The sequence below is a fragment of the Antedon bifida genome, chromosome 2 (genome assembly GCF_963402885.1).
Source record: "Antedon bifida chromosome 2, ecAntBifi1.1, whole genome shotgun sequence".
NCBI classification, from domain to species: domain Eukaryota; kingdom Metazoa; phylum Echinodermata; class Crinoidea; order Comatulida; family Antedonidae; genus Antedon; species Antedon bifida.
Window position 1 is genome coordinate 12,139,721 of NC_136227.1, and position 23,579 is coordinate 12,163,299.

General features: G+C 31.2%; 1 protein-coding gene across 1 annotated transcript in view; it reads right to left on the bottom strand.

The window, feature by feature from the left end:
* The window catches only part of LOC144858820 (uncharacterized), a 240,976-nt gene extending 219,703 nt beyond the window's left edge, over positions 1–21,273 (bottom strand). Inside the window, exons 1-2 of the mRNA XM_078714938.1 lie at positions 21,216–21,273; positions 20,488–20,562 (exon numbers count right to left, since the gene is read on the bottom strand). Of these exons, the coding sequence (XP_078571064.1) occupies positions 20,488–20,562; positions 21,216–21,266 (126 nt within the window). The 5' untranslated portion in view covers positions 21,267–21,273. The remainder of the gene's footprint in view (positions 1–20,487; positions 20,563–21,215) is intronic.
* Between the last annotated feature and the right edge of the window lie 2,306 nt (positions 21,274–23,579).

The window sequence follows — 23,579 nt, forward strand, 5'->3', positions numbered from 1 at the left end:
TTTGACATTGGCATGTCTTGTGTGCTATTCTGTTTAGTTTTTATATTTTAAAAAATGACAAAAAATAATTTAAAGATACTGTTAGCTTAAATATGTTCTATATCTAAACATACTACTGTACCAATAAGATTTTGGAGTCGGATAAAATGTAAAAATAAACCTAGTGATTATCCTTCTGTATGTATCATAAAATTGCTTCAATTCTACTGTTTATGACAACACATCGTCATTTAAAGAACTTTTTCACTCTTTAACGTTTGTGATTCACAAGGGTCGCGTAAATGTCCGCATCTGCTGGATTACATCTTAGATAGTCTTCAATTATAATATCCATCCATTAATTGTTTTAAATTTACTTGAAAACATAGATGTTTAAAAAAGTTATAGGATACGATGAAATCAGTGTTTATTCTTAAAAACGCGTAACACAGGACCCTTAGATTGGTAGCCTAGCGTCTTAATCACCAAGCTACAACTCTATTCTTCATCTAAATTTTGAGAATGGCAATTTTTGTTTAATGCTTTTTTAAAATCAAATTTGATGTAAGTTTTGTTTCGTTATAATTTAAATATGCAGGATCTTGAGTTAAAGATTTGATAATAAAGATTTGAGTATTTACAATCAAAATGTACAATTAAATTTGTGTTACCATGTTTAAGATCTTTGTATTATCAGAGTGATTTCTATTATAGTACAGTAGTTAAATTGTCAATAATCAATAACAAACATTTAAAAACTGTGTTGTAGAATTCAAGTTTTTGGTCTAGCATATTAGCATTGAAAGATGAAATCTTTATCACATCAAAAAATATTATGCTTCATGCATATAGATCATGCTTGCATAACTTGAAGTACATTTGCTAATACAAACAGTTGATTACAAGTTTTAATAGACAATTTTGAGAATTTCATAAACTTTATTTAACTTTAACTTAACTTTGTTTTTAAGAATAAAATTATTCATAATTTCTATATTGGCATTATTACATATATTGATCCCCAGTCAATGCTATATAAAACAATTATAGAGCGCCCCCCCCCCCCATTTTGTTTTTGTTTTTCTTACCATGGAGCCAAAATTTGGAAAACAAAATTGATTAAACACAAAAAATGCTCTTTTCCTAAACAATTTCAAAAGATTAATTTCTTCTTAATATAAGTCTGTTTTGTTGTAGTGAGTGTTATAATTTTTAGCATTTCTGTTTTAATTTTATCTACTAACTTTAAAGTTATTAATCCATTAATATACATTTATATATTTTTTCTTTTTTCAATGTATAATTTTCTTGTTAGTTCATCAGGTTGATAATTGTGATATTGTATTTGTATTTCTTTCATACGGCCTCGTGGAAGAACACATTTTGTTGTGAACGAGCCCCCGTTTTAAAATAAAGATTTTATAATTATTATTATCTATTCTGGTTTTTTTATAAACATTTAAGAATGTATTAGTAATTATAAGTAAAACTAGACATGAAACTCGTCACTTTGACGAGTTAGTTATCCGCACGAGAAACGCCACGTGCCTGCATACGTTGGAATATTGCACACAAAGATTATGGCATTATGACCTGAACTGAAGAATATGATATGTTGTTATTGCTGAATTCTGTTATTTTGTGTCATATATAGTATACACAGTATAATCTGTATACATATCACATACATACAGTGTAGAATAGGTTAAATTACGGTACTCGCTATTTATTCCAATTTTTAACATGTTGACGGTTTCGAAATGAAACGCGAAGGTAGCAATTTCGGAAGGAAATTATCCCAGCAATAAAATATTAACGTGTAGGTGAAATATTGATGCGCGCTCTTTTAAATGTAATAAATTATGACGCAAAAGATGAAAATACGACTTTTTTAAGTCAAGTGGTCATATGATGACGTCACAACATCCGATTGGCAATATGTTCACATGAATTCGTATCTACAATCCAATAGCTTCCAGAAAACGTTTTAATCGTGATTATCACATTTTATTCTTACGAGCTATTACAGATTAAAATTTACTGTAAAGATGAAATTAATGACCCACGTAATTTAAATTTTTAGGCATGATGATGTCATAAAATTTTAAATATTTTTATCTCATGCGAAAGATAGTTGATTGACCTAGACAATATTAAAATGTCGGAGAAAAAAGAATACAGATAAGGGTGATGCGCTCCATTGAATGTGATGAGCAATAACGAAAGAGACAAAAATCCTATATTTTACATTCTTGTGGCCATACGACGACGTCACAATATTTTTTTAGCCTTATTACATTAAAAATGCGCGCGAATTGTCTAATTCAACGTGTTCGTATGGCGTTATTGAAACTGGAAAAGGTCTAAATTGTTTTCAAAATTACTAGGAAAGGCTTGAAAAATATAATTCAAGAGAAAAAAATATGTTTTTCATACACTGTGCGCACCTTACGGGTAAAATTTACCGCGCGCGCTGGAATTTTTGACATGCTCAAAATGCCATGATCAACGTAGAAAGTTGATTAGAAATAAATTTTGCGCATTTTGAGATTCCAAATGCGCGTGCGCGCGTACGCGTAACTTCTTGTAAAACATGCCATTTTTAATCCATAGAAAGTTGACCCATGATATGAATTATAATTTTATTAAGTTTCATGAAAGAATTATTGTTGGTTCTAAAGTTATGATCAGTTATAGAAAATCATAAAATCGCGCGTAACTTATGCAACGCGGCTCTGACATCGTCGAAAAGCTTGGCTGCACATCTACACTTCAATGTCAATCTTTTTACCAAGTTATACAAAGTTATGTTTACACATTTTAGAGAAAGAAAGAAGAACGTATACAGAAAAAAAAAAAAATATTGATTCAAATTGGTCTTTACAGAAATTGATCACAGGTTTTATAAGAATTATACATGCTGAATTTGTAACTGGTTTTTGTTATTGTACATGCCCCTATTATCAATTAAATTGTCTTCTTGTCTGGTAACAACTCAATAAAAATGTAATCAATTTTGTTTATAGTTTTAATTAAATGATTTGTATTACTTGTATCAAGTTTATTTATAACATATAATGAATGTATGACTTACCTTATTTTGAACATTCACATTCGCTCCACACTGGCATAACTGATTGCAGATTTCAGTACTGCCTACTTGAGCAGCAGCATGTAATGCTGTGGAACCATCCTATTGAATATATTAAACATTAAAAAATATTACAAAACATACAGTACATCATGTTAATATGTAATAAAACAAAATTGAATCTTTTACAACATCCTTATTGAATAATAAATGTTTATCTTGCATTCTAATCTACTTGTCCTATTTCTCCACAACAATGTCTTCAGCTAATTTTCTAAAAAATTTATTTTTAAATATCACTTTATAAAGCATGTACAATTTATTGTTTTGTGTGAACTATTCCGATTTGTTTTATATTTGAAAATATACATTATGCATTATCGGTCAATACAAAATTTGCTTCTTATGGCATTTTGTGCAACATAAGGTGTATTTAAATTCTAAAATATAAAACAGATTGTATCATCTATAATATAAATTGTGTGTTATTTGGAGATAAGTGGGCAGAATTAATTTACACCAGATTTAATTCGTCACTATGACGAATTATAGGTTATGCATTGATTTAAATAAAGATAATTGATATTAAAAGATATATTGATTGATTGATTTTCTCAGAATCTTTAATTATTTATAATATATGATACGATCTTGCTAACGCAAATACAATAGAGTGCGCATTAACGTTTAACATGCAGTGCGGATGCAAAAATCTGCACACTCATGGCAATTTTTTAAACGCTTAAAATTGCCTGAAACGTACTCTAATTTCATCGAAAATCAATTTTGGTAACATTTTAAGCGCATGTATGCATGCGTTAATTGTATTGCCATATGATGAAATATGACCTAAAATTTATGAGTACCAAATTTTGTTTAATTGATTACAAACATGATTTTGTTAACTCGCGCGTAGACTGCGTACATTTTAATTGCGTACCGTGAAAACATAACCACATCGATTCCTGGCCATAAGGAATATACTCTGAAAAATTGACTTAACTAGATGAAACTGACAAAATAGTTCTAAGGAAAGAATAAATAAATAAACAAAGATTCTGATAGAATCAATAATTAGTGTGAAATAAAACTCTCAAATTCATTGAAAAAATTAAAAATGGTGTAAAATCTTCTACAAAATACATGTGTTATCAGCTCTTTCTTTTTTCTTTATTTTTAAAATACATATTTTTATCAAGGTTTATTTGTATTTAACTAATGTGGAGTGGCTTTGTGTCAGGCAGTTGAGTAATTGGTCAGATGTTTTGCCCTATTCTGATTTGTACTTATATTAAGTACATTAAAAATACTTGCGAATAAATAAGTAAGTATTCTCAATGTACTTAATATAAGTACAAATCCCACCCAAGAATTACTTGCGAATTTATGTACTTAGTATAAAGTACAAATTACATCAGAGTAGGGCAAAACATCTAACCAATTATTTTTTTATCAAAGTTGATTACTGACTTGTATTATTATAGTGTCTTTAGTGTTTGGAATGAGTGGGTTTAGAGTGTATAATGTAATGTGTAATACTTGTTGATTACTGACTTCTATTATTATAGTGTCTTTAGTGTTTGGAATGAGTGGGTTTAGAGTGTATAATGTAATGTGTAATACTTGTTGATTACTGACTTCTATTATTATAGTGTCTTTAGTGTTTGGAATGAGTGGGTATAGAGTGTATAATGTAATGTGTAATACTTGTTGATTACTGACTTGTATTATTATAGTGTCTTTAGTGTTTGGAATGAGTGGGTTTAGAGTGTATAATGTAATGTGTAATACTTGTTGATTACTGACTTGTATTATTATAGTGTCTTTAGTGTTTGGAATGAGTGGGTATAGAGTGTATAATGTAATGTGTAATACTTGTTGATTACTGACTTGTATTATTATAGTGTCTTTAGTGTTTGGAATGAGTGGGTTTAGAGTGTATAATGTAATGTGTAATACTTGTTGATTACTGACTTCTATTATTATAGTGTCTTTAGTGTTTGGAATGAGTGGGTTTAGAGTGTATAATGTAATGTGTAATACTTGTTGATTACTGACTTCTATTATTATAGTGTCTTTAGTGTTTGGAATGAGTGGGTTTAGAGTGTATAATGTAATGTGTAATACTTGTTGATTACTGACTTCTATTATTATAGTGTCTTTAGTATTTGGAATGAGGGTTTAGAGAGTATAATGTAATGTGTAATTAACATGGCAGTGAAATTATCATTATCAGATTTAATCATTCCAAATCATTAATATTGCTTTAATAAAACAATTAAGATTTTATACATTTAAATAGAATTATTGCTTCAAAGATTGAAAATTGTAATAGTTCATCATAAAAATGAATGTACTATTGCTTTTGATGTAAGTGGAAAAAGGTGATAAATTGGTGGTTATTGGTAGAAGAATGTTATTACATATGAACTCTGATAATATTACTGAATGATAATAATTACTATAGAAACCTAAAATATGGGTATTGAAGAAAAAACAAAATAAATATCATTTAAAACTGCGTTTTGCTAGAATGAAATCCATTAAAAGTAGTTCTTAGAATATTTATTTAAATTACACTTGTATTGATAATGAATAAAATGTGGGTGTGATAAAAATTCTAAAAAAGCCTGGGAATTCATTATTGGCTGTTTGAACTGCCAGCCCTAATATTCTGGTACTAGTAGTAGTGCACGCTTGTGGTTGTTAAAACTGTAGAAGGAATATGCTGTTACTAGATCCATGTTACCGGTTGTTTAAACAACCCTTCACAGTTGTAGTGCATGTCATTGGTCATTCATAAGAAATGGAAAACTCTTTAATAAGTACAAATATAGTGTAGTGAGTGTGTCATGTTGTTTAAAATAAAAAACAACTGACTCTGGGAAAACCTGTACTTGTGATTTGTTAAGAGCACAGAAGAGATAACTCCTTGTACATTCCAGAGTGCATGTTATTAGTCAACGACAGAGTATTCTAAAGTGCACGTTATAGTGATTATATGCATTGACAGAATGTTATTCACCAAGGCCCAATATTGGTCAAAAGCAGTATAACCCAAACAAAAAAAATTGGAAAAATCTAATTATAATCTAATTAATAGGTAGTGAAGATATATCAAAATATTTATACGTTATTGGTCATTTTATACGAAAACTAAAGATGGGCCAAGGGGCAGGTTATTGGTCGTTCTTAGTTGGTCTTTATCTATTAGTGGACATTCTTCTACTATTTCTTATTATTTCATTATCGTTTAGTTTTAGTTATCTGTAATGCATCTTGAAATGTTTTGATAAGGTGCAACATAAATGCTTTATGTATATAATATTCACCCTTAAAAAATAATTGAAAATAAAAAAGGAAATAAAAAAAAATACTGTTAAACTGTTAGGCAAACAAAATTAAATTAAGACTCAACATTTTTTTACAATTTGTAACTATTGATGACTCATACAGGTTTTATTATTAAAAATAGGCATTACATATCAAATACCTTCTACTATACTATATAATAAGTAAAAACTTTCAACATTACTTTATTGGAGATATTGTGATAGCATTGTAATAGGCTTGCTATTTATGTACTGTAGTGTTGACTTGTTCAATAGTTTAAATATCGATGAAAATGTGAAGAACAACTTTATAAATCAAACTTAACATAATAATTATTTAATTTTAAAATGTTCTCATGTTTTACTGTTTCACTGTTGTAATATCCTGTAATTATCACACTTTCAAATATTTGTCACACAAATTATAAGTGACAGGTTATTCCAAAGTGATACAAACTATATAAAGTGCATTGTTTATTACAAAGTGTGATAGTATACATCTTCTTGATATAATACTTCATAATTATTTTCATCATCATTGTGTTCATTACTATACATGTGGTACATTTTAATTCATAGAAACAATTCTGCTTTGCTATGTATCAAATTTGTTATCTATTGCTTGATAACAAATTGAATGCTTGAATTATATGTAATTAGCATTGGTTATTGACAGAGTTGTACAATTGGAATCTTGTAGACAATCAATTGATTGTGCTAAGTGCTGCTTATTATCAAGCCTACTATGCACATAAACAAAAATACATAATAGATGTACAGTATGTAATTATTTGTTAATAATTCATGGGATTCAAAATAAATGAATGAATGAAAACTACTATATGTGACCCGATCTGGCAAAACCCTACTTTTGTCGGAAATATTCATTTTGTATTTTTTTTATATATTTGGATTATTTGAATCATAAGCTTTGTAGTGGTGTTTATTTCATAAAAATTGAGTAAATATTTAAAAAGTTATTACATTTTAAAAACTTACAAATCATTCAATTAGTTTACGAGAAAATCGTGTTTGAAGTTTGCAATGAAATTCTTTTTGATACGCGCTGAAAACTCACTCCGTAGCAACGCGGTATTTTGGTCTACCAGGAAGCACCGTGCACATCATAGTCAATTTGACTGATTTCAGACGCCGTTTTAACCTATTTATTTATTTATTTCGTTTTCTTTCAGTAGGGTAGCCCTCTCAGTAATAAAATAAAACTGCTCTTCCGAGGGGCCCTACAACACATTTAAACATAATTTTAAAACAACTTAAACTAAACTTAAACTAAAACTAAACTTCAATGCATGTTCTCATTATTATTATAACTTTTATACCATATTTTAATATATTTCACTGCAACCATCCTAGACCACCGGCATCAATAAATGAATCTTAACAAGTGATTTAAAACGGTTATAATTGTTTTGTTTTCTTAATTCATAAGGTAGGCCATTCCAGAGTGAACTTCCATAATAAACAAAACTACGTTTGTATATTTCGAGGTTACATCTGGGCAAATACAACAGATTATTTTCATAGTTTCTGGTTGGAATATTGTGTACACTACTAATATATTGCAAAACATCACATAGGTAGTCACTCGAATTAACTATTTTGCACTATTGAAAAGCAGCATTATAACGTCAAGCTTATTTTAACTGGTTTCGGAGGTGTTTACAATATCAACAGCGAAAAACCAAGCAGGCCTAGGCCTAGCTAGGCCTATTCTGATTTTCGCCGTCATCGCCTGTAAGACCTACTACTGTCACTGATGCCATAGGTGTTCATCAGGCCGTGTATGGCGGCGGTGCATCGACATTGGGGCTGGCGTTAGTAGTAAACTAGCCTAGACAAGTTTGGCGCCTTGCAGAGTCACAGCTTGCTAGCTAAAAACATTGTAGTTACGATTTAATACATTTGTTTTTTTTATAACGTGGAAGATTCGCTGTAATGTTTGGACTTGAATCCAATGAGTTTAAAAAACATTTAAGATGAAAGGACTGGACAATAAATTAAATAAATAATTAAGAGCCGATTGGATATATAAAGTGTATAAAGAAAACTATTTATTGACAATAAAGCTAGGCCCAGTAGTTAAAAAAAAAATTAGTTAAAATTAAGGCCTAGCCCAAAAAAATATAGAAAATACAATTGAATTTATGACGTGAATTGTTTTTGACTTGTCTATTTTACTATGGAATAAACAAATACAGGCTACAGCTATTGCAGAACACGCCGAACACTTTACTTTGAATATTAAAATCGTTTTTATTCCAATTTACGACATGCTGTGTGTAAAATGAAAATAACCTCACAAAAATGTAAACAACTTTTTATTTCCGCGCATAGAGCGTATAACATCTAGCGCGTTGACCAATAACGTTTGTTATTGCGATGATGCGCCATAGCAACACACGCAGTTCGCTGTTCCAGAAACTTCGAAAAACCAAATTTTCTGAAATTATGTCATAGTAAATCAAAGTTTTCATTGGTTCCTTCTTTAAACTCCGCCCTAAAACTTCCATATTTGGAATGTCAAATGGATGAGCTTTACTTTGATGTGTGACCTTTCAACATTGTGCAGCGAACTGGTGATCAAAATGTCGTCAAACTCGGCAACTTTCAACTGAATTTACGCAAAATTTTAGCGTAGATCGTGAATAAATTGTTAGGCTTGAGGAAAATACATGTTTTTAAAACTCTCTTTTTTCATAATTTTAATTAAATTTCGGGAGTTTAAATCAGGTAGACATATTCTTAAATAGTGAAATATTTCGAAAATGCAAAAACATGTAATCTACCAGGGTAGTCGATTTGGACGTATTTTGACTGATTACGTGAATTTTGAATTGCCGACAAAGAGAGGGTTTTGCGAGATCGGGTCACATATAAGAAATTGTTTTCCTTTCATTTATAGATTAAACAATTTAGTATAATTCAAAATAATATTGAAGAGCGAGGTTCACCGTCGTAAATTTAGAACTATAGAGCAATGCATTATGTAGAAATTTAAATGTGGCTTACACAAGAATTGTTGGCAACACTTGTGTGTACCTTTATCAGTGTATTGTTAAACTAATTTAATTGCCTTGTCATTTGCAATTTCTTGATTATAACCACAATAATGTTAGTGTTAAGCTTCAATCGATTAAAGCAATTTTTTCTCATAAACTGTTTAACACACAAAAAAAATGACACAGAGGAAAGCAAAAAATCTTGGAGGGCAGGGGACGATAAACAAGTTTTGTTTTGTTATGTGGCCTTATAGCAATTTACAAGTTTTAAATAACCCAAAATTAGCTAGAATACTGTAGATTTTGTAAAGCCAAATAATATTGTATTTTAATTAGTCCATAAAAATTAAAATGTTGTATTGTAGATTGTTGAAAGCCCTAAAATAGCTAAATTTAACCAAAAAATGACAAAGATATATGAGTAGCAAGCCAATAGAATTTAATACTGTAGGCTTGAATTTAATTCCTAAACCAAAAGATTTCAAATTATAACAATGGTTCCAACTAACATTTAACACAAGGCTGTAGGAGCAACTCAAATAATTTTAAATATGATATGTTGCCATTGGTTAAATTTAAACAACTTAGGATCTTCAAAATTATACAGAACAATATACCACCAAAAATATGAAATTTTTTATAATATATGTGTGTGTTATGTAATATATATTTTGTCATAATATTATTATGGTGTTATGTATTTGCTTTAATTTTAGGTAAGAAGAGCCCTTCTACCAAAAGTAATCCTCACAACCGTTCATTTCAGCATAGATATATCATCTTAATCTAGAAATATCCTCAAAATATAAAGAGCAAAGGAATCAAGGTGAAGGTTGATGATAGACATGATTCATATTCACAACTTCTTTTTTTTTTAAATGTATATTTTTTTTTGTTTTAAACTTATATCAACAAATGTTATTCCTGTTTTCTAACCAGCCTAATACTAAAATACAGTTAAATATTCAAAAGAAGTTTATGCTAAAAGTGTTATGAGTATTCTATTGAATGTTATCAATTTATAAAAACATACTGACTTTGATACCATTTAACTTTACAAACTTTGATGATTGAGGTGTATGCTATAACAGCATTTTTTATTTTACAGAGTAGTTAAATTTAAAAGTTAAATTAATAATTAATAGCAAAAATATTTAAAAACTGTGCTGTAAAATTTATTTCACACTTTATTTCTAAAGCAATGAATTATGGAAAATAAATGTGTATATTATTTAATACACATATTAATGTTATGGTATAACAGTGTGTAAAAACAAGTAACTTGAAGTATACATGTTCTTAATAAAAAAATTTGATTGCAAATTTTTAAACAGAATAAAAGAAGAAAATAAGTTATTACGCATGTGTTTATAACTTATAATATTCATCATTTCTATATTGACCTATATACGCACACCAGTATTGTGTTATTCTATTCATTTTAAGAATGTACAAGATATATTTAAAATATGTTTGTTACGAGAATTAGTATAATTATAATATAACTACAATAGTATAATAACATGGATACTACAGTATATTGTCAACTAAATTAATCTTCCCATAGAGATATTATAAAATATCTCTATGATTTTCCTAAAGTCTTATAGTACTGGTAGCATCTACATTCTAAAAACAATTTATTGATTTGTTTCACTGAAGGTTAAATTAATGTTATAAACTGTGTGTATGACTTACATTATTCTGCATATTGACATCAGCTCCACCATCAATGAGCTGATGGCAGATGGTTGTATTATTTACAATAGCATCCAATATCAATGCTGTATCGCCATCCTATTGAAAATATTAAATAAACAAAGTTACAACATGTACAGTACATCATATTCCTAAATCAAAAAAACAAAATGACAAATTGGTCTAATCTTATAAATCCTTAATTGATAAAAGTGTGTTGGTTTTTTTTATTAATAAATTTTAAATGATTATTTCTATAAAGCATTGTAAAATGTATTCTTTTTTTGCAAACTATTCTTATGCTCATTATCACGGTATACTTGAATTCTGAACAGATTATAACTATATCATCTAATCAGTTTTATTTTGAAATAGTCGGGCAAAATGCAAAAGCTTTTGTGAAAATAAATGTATCCTAAATGTTTATTTATAGGATTATTTTACAGTGCAATATAAAACTGGACAATTTATTTTAAATTTCTAATTGTGTTGTAGCTGTTAAGACAGGTTTTCACTATTCAATTACACCACTCCAACTTGTAATAGCTGTACTTGTTGATAATCATTTAGGCCTACTGTTTATTAGTGTGTGTTTGTGGTAGGCATTGTGTGTGTATTCAATTGCACCACTCCAACTTGTAATAGCCGTATTTGTTGATAATCATTTAGGCCTACTGTTTATTAGTGTGTGTTTTGTGTGTAGGCATTTTTATTTTGTACACAATGTTGACAGTGTAATCATCATTATTAATCACAATTGTTTAGTATTTTCTATCATTTTGTTTTGCCGTGTAAAAAATATATAATAAAATTATTAAATCAATCAAATTAATCAATTAAAACTTAATGTCTTTATAACAAAAAATTATATAATATACTAATTTTCAGCATTACGTTGATATACATTTAGCATCTATGAAATAATAACAGACAGTATGTTATCATAATCATTGAAAGAATAACAATTATTATTGCTATTATACTATGTTATACTGACTGTAGTCAAGTACTAAAGAATAATAGATAAATTAGGCCTGAACATAACATACTAATTATGTGCCAGTTAAATGAGCAATCATTTTTTAAGCTTTTAATGTGATTATTTGCCATCATTTATAATAAGTTTAATTTGTTGATTCAGTTTACTATTTATTAGTGTATATAGTGATAGTATGTCTTAATTATATTATCACAATTATTATGACTTGTATTATGTATACCATACTACCAGCCATACCCAGTTAGTGATTTCATTCATAACATTTTTTTAACTTGGTTTGTTTGCTAACATATTTTTTAAATTATCCCATAAGGTTGATTATTGAGTACATCCATCTTGAAATAAATGAATCCACAAAATCCCTCTTGAATCTCTAAAAGAAAGAGGATAAACATAGTTCTTGGTATCAATTTCTATAGTTTATTTACAATGTCCCTACTGTGTAGAGTTCACCAATAACTTTAAATATTTCAGAATCTGAAAGGGTTTCTCATACATTTCAAAACTAAATTTCAAACAAAGACACAAACATGCAGTACAATAATAAATATAGAACAAAGTAAGAGTAAAACAACATTATATTAAATATCATTTTTATAGAATTTTTAAAATGTTCAGAGGATTAATGTTTAATTTTTTAAGATTTGAGTGTCATAAGGACTAAATATCAATCAATTTATTTGTAATTTATATTCTTATGTTTCCTCATCATTATTGTTTCAAATTAATTAATCAAATTTCAGCATATCACCGGGCGGTTTAAAAATCATGTTCTGTGCCTGTTGCGGTTTATCTTTCTGTCATGTTGCTCAATCTTAAGCTATGTCTACACTATCACTATATAAGTTTGAAAAAAAAGTGTGCTCTATGCCCAAATATCGTTATCACCATATATGTGCACATCACATTTATTTCTCACATAAAGTTTGATAGTGGTAGACAGAGCTTTATAATGATCTACAGTAGTTCAAAATTTTGAAAGTTATGTAATATATTTATATAATGGGTGTGGCTTAAGTAATGGCATCATTATATTGTTCAAATTATATTTTATATAGTTCCATGGTTTTGTACATGTCAGCTTTAATTTAATACCAAACATGCCATATTAATTTGATTTCTTAAATTTTCCCACAAAGTTATGTAATATATAATGGGTGTGGCTTTGATAACGTCATTATATTGTGAAATTATATTTTTCTCATGTTAGAGGTATTTTACATGTCATAAGTTATGTTTTGATACCAAACTTGACATATTTATGTAATTTATATTTTTTAGATATTTTTACATAGTTACATAATATATTATGACGTCATTAAATTGTTCAAATTTTTGGGCACCCCTTCTAGAATTGTTAGTTAGGTCCAAAAGAAGGTTTCTGCCAAGTTTGGTGCTTTTGTCACGAAGTGCACAAAAAAAGTGCTAAGCGACCTGACTAAAGTGTCATCGCCTTTTTAGAAAACGCATGGACAATGCAAATTAATAATATACTGTTCACTAATTTAATTAAAATCGGCGCCGCCTGAAAATCCTACCTAGGCTAGGCCTAGTAGGAGACGACACATGTTAGTGGTTAGCCTAATTTAGCCGGACGAGACAACATCGTGCGCCGAATAGACATCGGAGGGGAGTCTAGTTTCAGCGGCCTAGGCTTACGCTAAATTATTTAATCCTACCTTGGCTTAGCGAATTATAAATACGCCGACGTAAACATAAAAAAATATATGAAAAATCAATATATTCCATGTTAAGATTTAACATAGGCTAAGACCCCATTTACACTTACGATTAGGTCCTAGGCCCTCCAGGATCGGGTTCATATTTAATTCTTTGGGCCTGTTCAAGCATGTTTATACTTGAGTTCCAAATGACGGCTCTGAGGATTCATTTACTTCAATTTCTCAAGCCATTGGTCACAGTTCACTGCATAAGCTGGCTCAAACATACAAGCCGCTCCTGGACCCACCTCGTGAGGTGGTCCAGGTCTGCATCCGACCCAGGGCTGAACTAACTTTATTGCATGTTTACACTTACCGATTGCCGACCCAGGGCCAGCCCAAATTGTTAGTGTAAATGGTGTCCTAGTCCTAGGCCCAATTATTACAACATGTCACTGTGTAAAGAAAATGGCCCTAGTATTCTATAGCTAACCCCGACCATAATTAATTTTGAAAGAAAAAAACATGTGCTACATATGGGTACTGTTAATTTGGAGAGAGAGTATCGCGTTTCATGTCATGAGACACAAAATCTAGGTAAACGATCTTCGTCGCGTTTTCCAGGCCTGCCATAATATAAAAAAAAAAATTGTAGGTCTGTGCGCGATCGACAATAACTATATTTAGAATGTTAACGATCTTTTGTTGTCTGCATCGTTTCTGGTTCGACTGGACGTTTTATTTTTAGCCATCATGTCTCTACCGTGGGGAATTTCAATTTATTTATATATTCGCCGTCAGTCGAGTAGATAAAAAACACCACGAAGAAAACGATTACGATTAATAATATTTATTAATAAATGCTTCCGAGTAATTTACAACTTGGTCCTCCGTCAGTCAAAATTGACTCATTAATTTTGCACACCTTGTTACCTTGGCGGAGTAGCCGGACCCCCCACCCATTCTTTTTGGAGGGGGCGGGGAGGTCGCTGACCACCACTCATGACATGCTTGAGCTGATAGGGTTTGATTTCAGCCTCAAGAAGCAGTGGGTAGTGCACCAACATGTTGATAACTACTACAAGTAGTTTGTGTCAATATCTATATTAATTTGCTTGATTGGTTCATGACGTATATTTTAAATAGGGAAAATGTTTTCAAATTATTTCTATATCACATTCTAAACATCTCATCACATATTTTTATCAGTTGAATGGTTGTATCTTTGAGAGAACACTAACTGATCTTGGTGTCAAAATAGCAAGACTTATGTTGGGATGATCATATCAACAAAATTGTTAATAAATCCCAGAGGCGGATCCGGCCTTGAAAAATAGGGAGGGGGAAAAGGGGTTTGTGACAAAGTTTGAACAATCGGCCTCAGGAACTGGTGGGGGGAGGGGGGTAGCAAAAGGCCTCCAGTGTTCTACCATGTTTTAGGCTGTTTTATTTAAAAGTGGTTAGGTTTTGTCAGTTTGTTAATATTATGGTACAATTATAAGTGGACAATTGAATTGTTTGTTATGGGCCCACCGTTTCAAACTGCTGTGTGAAATTCGTTCTTTCATATAACAAAAATATAAAAGCCGATGAGCTAAATTACTTGCCTTAAAAAAGTAATCTATTTTCAAAAGAGAGAGAGAAAAATAGGCAATATTTGATAAAATATAACCATGAATGATAATGTAGGACTTAATCATCTGAAAGATTATATTTAAAATCAATTTAGTATAGAGCTGAATAATAGTGTGTGTCGTACTATTTCACATAAACCATCATACCTATTTTCATGTTACAATAAGTGGCTGATTTTAGGGAGAAAAGCGTGCAAAGCACAGCATGTGTAATTATGGCCATCTACGATATTCCTCTTGATAATTTTGTATAATTTTACTTTTCTACTGAAGACTACAGGGTTACCAGAACTGCATCTGTTTGTTCTTATGTCTCTTTATAAGTTTCATTCAACATTTATTTAGAAATATTTATATTTATCAAGAAATAAAAGAAGCATACATTTACAATAACTTAAATGGTAACATTAAATAAGAAGTCTGTGCAGTGTAAAGCTAAATCCCCTAAATTAATCATATTTTTCAAAGGATTATTCCCATTTGGAATCTACTAACGTTTTGTATCAGATCGAATAATATTCCACAATTCATTAAACTATATGTAAACTTTAGAGAAAAATTGTTAAATTTTATTTATTTATTTATTTACCAGATTTCTATAGCGCCCTTTTCATGAAAACTCATGCTCAAAGGCGCTTCACATCATAAAGACAAACATCATAAACAATAATTACAAAAGTAACCTCAAATTATACGAAATAAAATTTCTTAAACTAAGTTATAAATATTCTTACTGTACATTAATTAAAATCGCATAAAATAGAAAATAAAATGAACGATATACAAAATAGGTCGGAATTTCTTAAACTACGATTACAAAAATACAATTTATTTACATATTAATTATTATTTAATTTATTTATTTTTAAATTTTTATTTTAATTTAATTAAATTGATTAAAAATTAAAAATATTATTGCACAATAATTGACCAAACAAATTGCAGTAGAAAAATACAAGATTACAAAAATAGGCATCAATATACTATGTTCAAATTGAAATCAATCATTGTTGTAGTATGAGACAAATAAGTGTGTTTTAAGTTCCCCCTTAAAAATGTTCAAGGAGGAAGCACTGCGGAGCTGGTATGGAAGAGCATTCCATAGAGTCGGCGCGGCCTTCATGAAACACCTTTCACCATACGATTTAGTTTTGACTCTAGGAACACATAAAGTAAAAGAATCCTGTGATCGTAATGGCCTATTTGGTTGATAAACCTTCAGCATATCATTGATGTAAGTGGGCTCCTGATCATGCAATGCCTTGAAGGTGTGTACAAGTAACTTATACTTTATGCGTGCCTGCACCGGTAGCCAATGGAGCTCCTTCAAAATAGGTGTAATGTGCTCATATTTACAGGTTTTCGTAATTATTCGCGCTGCCGTATTCTGGACTTTTTGTAATTTATCAATAGTTGTAGTCGGCAGACCATAAAGTAAGGCGTTACAGTAGTCCATACGAGAGATCACCAGCGACTGTATCAATGATTTCGTGGCATCATATGTTAGATGACGTCGGATATGAGAGATGTTACGTAAGTGCATATAACACTGCCTGGAGATCGATTGTACATGTGAATCCATAGTAAGATGTTTGTCGAAAATTACTCCGAGGTCTCTCACAGTCGACGTTGGTTTTAGAACTATGTTTCCGACATTCACGTCCAAATTTATACTGGTCTTATTGTACCGAGACGAAAAGAGTATCACTTCCGTTTTTCCTTCATTTAATTTCAGTATGTTTTGGGTCATCCATACCTTGACATCTGAAACACATTTTTCCATCGAAATTAGAGCAGATTGTATTTCTGACTTGTCATTTGGGCGAAAAGAAACGTACATTTGCGTATCATCCGCATACAACTGGTAGCCGAGTCCATGTCGCCGAACGATGTCTCCAATGGGCTTCGTGTACATCGAATAAAACTTCGGTCCAAGGACCGATCCTTGTGGTACTCCATATTTAAGGGGAAGTGGATTCGAACGCGCATTATTAATGAACACTGATTGATAACGATCCTTCAGATAAGATGCAATCCATGCTAGGGCATTTCCACGTACTCCAAAATGATGATAAAGCCGTTGAAGTAGTGTCTGATGGTCGATCGTATCAAAGGCGGCCGAAAGGTCAAGTAGTATAAGCGCAGAAGCGTAACCCTTGTCTAGAGACGCGATAATGTCACTTTGGACCTTCAGAAGGGCAGTCTCCGTTGAGTGAAATTTCCTGTATGCCGACTGATTGCACTCATGAATGCCATTAATTACAATGTGTTCTTCTAGGCTTGCGTCAACAACTTTTTCAAGAATTTTGGACATGAATGGTAAGTTAGATACAGGTCTATAGTTCTTGAGAGTCTCCGGATCTAGGTTAGGTTTCTTTATGAGAGGTCTAAGAAGCGCATGTTTAAAATCGCGTGGAACGTAACCCGTCTGTAGTGATGCATTGACGATAGCTGTTATCAAAGGCAGAAGTTCCTCAAGGCACTCCTTCAGGAGCCATGTCGGTAGAGGATCTAATTCACATGACTTACTCTTTGATTTTAGGATGATTGTTCGCACTTCGTCTAGAGAAACCGTCGTATATTCCACTAATGGTGTTGCATCAAACGTGGTCTCTCCATGATCTCTCTCTTGAGCATTAACTTTGTCAACATTCGCCGATATATCATGACGAATATCTGCAATTTTAGAATTAAAGAAGGAAATAAAGTCCTCGGAGAGTTCTTTGGCGCATGTGCGTTTCGGTAGAGTCGGGTCATCAGTTTCACCGAATAGATGTCTTGACAACCTAAATAAACATTTTTGATTTCGATCACAGGCAGCTATCTTTTCAGAATAGTAATCGATTCTAGATTTATGTAGTAGTCGATTTACGATTGAGCACTGACCACGATAGCGTTGATGATCGACTGCGAGTTTGGTCTTGCGCCATTTGCGCTCTAATTTCCGTCGAAGATGCTTGGCTTCGTGGAGCTGATCAGTGTACCAAGGACAATTAGGTCTCTGCACAATAACCTTAGTACGTAAAGGTGCATGTTTATCAATTAATGATCGCAATGAAATATCATATGTGGACAACAGTTCATCGACAGGATTTAATAACGATGTCGAAGAGACGAATGACTGGATATCTTTCCGAAACGCATCAACATCGATGGCTCGTAACTTGCGGAAAGTAACCTTCTTATAGATCGGACTAGGTTTCGCTATAGCTGTTCTAAAATGAACGGCAAGGTGATCACAAGTCATTTTCCCACTTTCATCAGAAAGGCCTGGATCTGTTACTAAGATATTAGATACCATACAGCTTGTATCTCTAACAATAACTACATCCAATGTGTGACCATGGTTGTGTGTCGGGTCCTTCACAAGTTGTTTTAGACCATGCGACTCAAGAATATCAACAAAACGCTGAGAGTTACGATCTTCCGCGACATCTAAATGAAAATTAAGATCTCCTAGAATTAGAATGTCTTTTGGAATTGTTACATACGAGGAGAGAAACGTAGACCATTCATCGAAAAAATCACTGATCTTTAGGCCGTTTACAGTAGATGGTGGCGGACGATAAACAGTGGCAACGCGCAATATCACACCATCTATATCAACATCACAGTCCATGTATTCAAATTGAGTAAATCCTCTATCTTTGCTGGAACGTACAATTTTGGTTTTTATTGATGTTTTGGTCAATAAAGCTACTCCACCGCCATGTCGACAGGGACGTGGTATATGCTTAAAATCGTAACCTGGTGGAACTAATTCTCCTATAGAGGCTTTATCAATAGACGTTCCCAGCCAAGTTTCAGTTATAGATAAAATGTCGAGATCATTAGTTGATATAAAATCATTGATAGATAGAGTTTTATTCTTGACTGAACGTGCGTTGAAACAACATACGTTAAGCTGTTGTTTAATTGGAATGTTCTTATTAACTTGACATTTCACAATGACACGGTTACGTTCATTTATATACGCCGGATAGTGTTCGTTAAAATGTGCTTTAGTTCTTTTAGTTATTCTCACGGATATCCTTCTTTTCATTTTGCAACCAGCTTTGGTCCCGCGAACCGTAGGGACTGTTCGGCATATACCAAAAGCCTTCATTGTAAATAACTTTGACCCTGACATTACATGCACATGGGTATTACCTTTTCCCATTGTAGGCATTATATAATTTATTATTATTTATTCAAGCAAAAGATACATTTCACAAAATATAATACAAATCAACAAATTAAACAAACACGATGCAAGAAGAAAATATAAAATCATAGTCACTAGCTGCCAGGAAAGCACAAAAGCAGCCTAAGCCACTGTCACCAATTAGATGTGTACCTCCATTATGCTTGTTGTGGCCAGGTCTTAAATGTTGCGCTTTATATATGAAACTGAAAATAGTATAATTTCAGCTATTTTTATATCTTAAATGTTTGTGTTTTTATGTTTGTGTTTTTATGTTTTGTTATTTGTACAAGGGGTCCAATGTGGATAAAAGTGCTTGCCACCTGTTCATAACTTTTTTTTCACTGCCTTGTGCCTTGTATTTTTCTTTCAGTGATAAAGTTTAATAAATGAAAAGTATATATTTCTACTACTCTAGTATGATGTTAATAAAAGTTTGTTTAGTTATCAGATTATTATTATATTATTAACAGATGAATAATTATATCATCATTCAGATTCTGAAATTAATTACAATTACAGGGGATTGGGTTACCAAGCAATTATTCAAATCCAGTATTAGCCAATCAAATTGTCTAAGCAAATTGTACTGAAAGAAAGAGTACTCAAGTATATTGACAAACCATCTAACATACAGCTAAGATAAGATATAAACACACAATATACTTTTTAAAACTAAAAACTGAAGAAGAAAGAAGTGAAACAACTATGTTGAAAAAAAAATATGATGCTTTTAACAATCAGTGTGAATGTTATCTGCAAAAATGCAACCAGAGAACAATTATAAAAGATCTTAAAAACAAATTAGTATTGATGCACTTTAATTAGTGTCAAGTAATTTAACGTTGTATATCAAATTCATTACAAAGGAAAACAAATTGATGTATACCTGGTCTTGGATGTTGACAGCATTGTTGCTAACAATGAAATGAAAAATTTCTTCAGCAGTTTTTTCCTTTGCAATCTAAGAAATAAAACATATAGTTCAATATGCATTCAGTTACATTTTTCATTAAAATACATATAGGCCTACTATAGTAAACATAGACAATAACATACATTCCATGTTGTATTAAATTACAGCCATTATATTATAATATTATCATTATAATAATATTAGATTGCCCAAATAAATAAGTGTTTTTTCTTCTTGTCTTAAATTTTGTTTTTACATTAATTTTGTAGACATATTTTTATAGAAAAATTTTAATGAAATTTGTATTTAATTATTTTTTTAATATTTATTTTTGTATGAGGGGTAGCTGGCTCACTTGATTTACAGTAATATATTTTACTTAAGCTGCCCCTGCCCAGCATTTTTCCTCTCTATGTTGTATTGTATGTTAATGTGTTGATATATTATGCTGGTCAAATAATTAAAGCAAAACAATTACATCAAATGAGCCAACAGCATAGAAGCACTACAGTGATTATTTTGTTCATTGTAATACTGTAATTTTTTGTCACAACTTAATTTATTTAGTTACTTGTTTTAGTTCTCGTTTGTTTCCAGATCATAAGCTAATAGAACAATTTATTAAGTTGTTAATGTGATAGTGTTGCTATAATTGTTGCTGGTTAAATGCTATTATCCTAAAACAGTGTAAAATTGGCTACCTCAAGATCATTTTCTTCACAAAGATCAACCAGATATCCATGGAGAGCCATTGTATTGCTAAACTGAAAGAAAATGCAAAAACAATGTATGCTTGTTTAAATTATAAAAAAAAAATTCCATTCAAATAAAAACATTTTTATATTAAAGTAAACTGCATTAATAAATACACAGCTTCTTTTCACAGACATAAAAACATGATGATAATATTATGAGTTATTTGAATACTAGTGGTAGATACTTAATGATAAAAAGAAACTTGTGTGACAGCTCATCACAATGGCAAAGAATGAAGCAATCATTGGGATCATCTGCAGATTGTGGCTTTAAACTCAACCTAAATACTATCCCTTCCTCTAATGTTGACAGCTCATCACAATGGCAAAGAATGAAGCAATCATTGGGATCATCTGCAGATTGTGGCTTTAAACTCAACCTAAATACTATCCCTTCCTCTAATGTTGACAGCTCATCACAATGGCAAAGAATGAAGCAATCATTGGGATCATCTGCAGATTGTGGCTTTAAACTCAACCTATATACTATCCCTTCCTCTAATTTGACAGCTCATCACAATGGCAAAGAATGAAGCAATCATTGGGATCATCTGTAGACTTAATGTAGGCCACTATGTAATTTCGTGTCATTTTTTTGTTAAAAGTAAAATTCCAGCTGATTTAGTGTCTTTAGAATGTAAAGTAATGAAAAAAATATGTTGCCATTTTTTTATAAAAGCTTAAGGGTGTCAAATCCAAGATGGCCGACAATACGTAAAATATCCAATAAATGTACCATATTGGACAAAGTAACACCCATTATGAATAATATTTTAAGTTCATATGGGTTCTCTGCTATATAAGAATTATTATAAACCTATATTCATTAGTATTCTGACATTTTGAATTTCAAAATGGCCGCCATTTTTTAAAAATGGATTAAATTTCTTATTAAAACATGTGCAAGTTATGACGTTGATTGAAATCACATAAAATGATAGGCCTATGACAACATTGGCGATTAACACAAAATGGCGGCCATTTTGAATTTTAAAATGGTCGCCATTTTTTAAAAGGTTAAATTTCTTATTAAAACGTGTGTAAGTTAAATAAATTGGATTGAAATACACAAAATGATATGCTTGTGACAACAACATGGTGATTAACACAAAATGTTGACCATCAGGAGGTCTACAGTACTGACAGTACACTTCTTCATATTAAAACATCTCATAAACTTTTTCAGTTAAATGATAACTAACTCTGCCAAAGTCCTTCAATGAAATATTTCTAATCTTGAATGCGATACAGTAAGTTGACCTTCCTTCGTTCTCTACTACTGTATCCATCAAACTTCCACAGACTGATCTGCGTTCCCAACAAGCTTGTTCAGAAACAAATTGGCAAAATAACTGAAATACCTCATTTCACCGCCAAATAATCTCTATAGGAGTCCTCTTTTACTTTTATAAGTTTGTCACCTGTATTCACCGTCATATATATTTTTTGCCAATATTCGTCTTTTTCTTAGGATCCCATATAGACAGTTTGCCTTCTACAAGACTTTTACCAATGCCTCAAACATTTTCTGTCCAATTTCATCATGCCATGGCCAACAAACACCTTTGTGCGAATTGCAGCATTCTTCATTAATCGGGATATCATCTCTCTTTAAATGTTAACTAGATTTGCCAGCTCTGATGAAATCATTAATTTGTGTTATTCCAATTATACCACGCTCAATGACCCTGATCAATTGATGTAAATCTAGCAAGTCCCACCATGGATTAAAGATTCTTTAATCCATGGTCCCACACATACATGTCCTCTCATATACATATATAGGGATATAGTTTAACCACCATTTAGATTTCGTCAACTCTCTGTATTCAAGTTAATATCTTTATGATCAGCCTCTTTCAAACAAAATGATACTTAACTCAGAATCTCTTTCTCTGTCTGCATTTGTAGAAGCAAGTTGTAGAGAGAAAGCAGAATTAGTGTGCTTCTGTCCTTTAGAGATGTTTTCCATTTAAGATATTTGTGTCACTGGTTGTATAGGTAATACAAGTTCAGTTTCAACAAAAGCACTGGCCTCAACACTATTTTCACAATGATACATGTCCAAAAGCCATATAGTTCACCGGGTCGACATAATAATTGCTTTTTGATGTCATCTCTGTCCACCTCCACTCATCTTGGGCAAGAGTCATCACCAGGCATTCTTTCCCTAGTACATGAGTTTTTATACCACAACCATGTGCACTCATCAAACTAGTGTATAATGGTGGTCTGTCTGTAGGGGGTACATATCTAATGAAATTGGTTGAGATTGTAGAAGATGAGAAGTAGGAGTTCATTCATTCACAA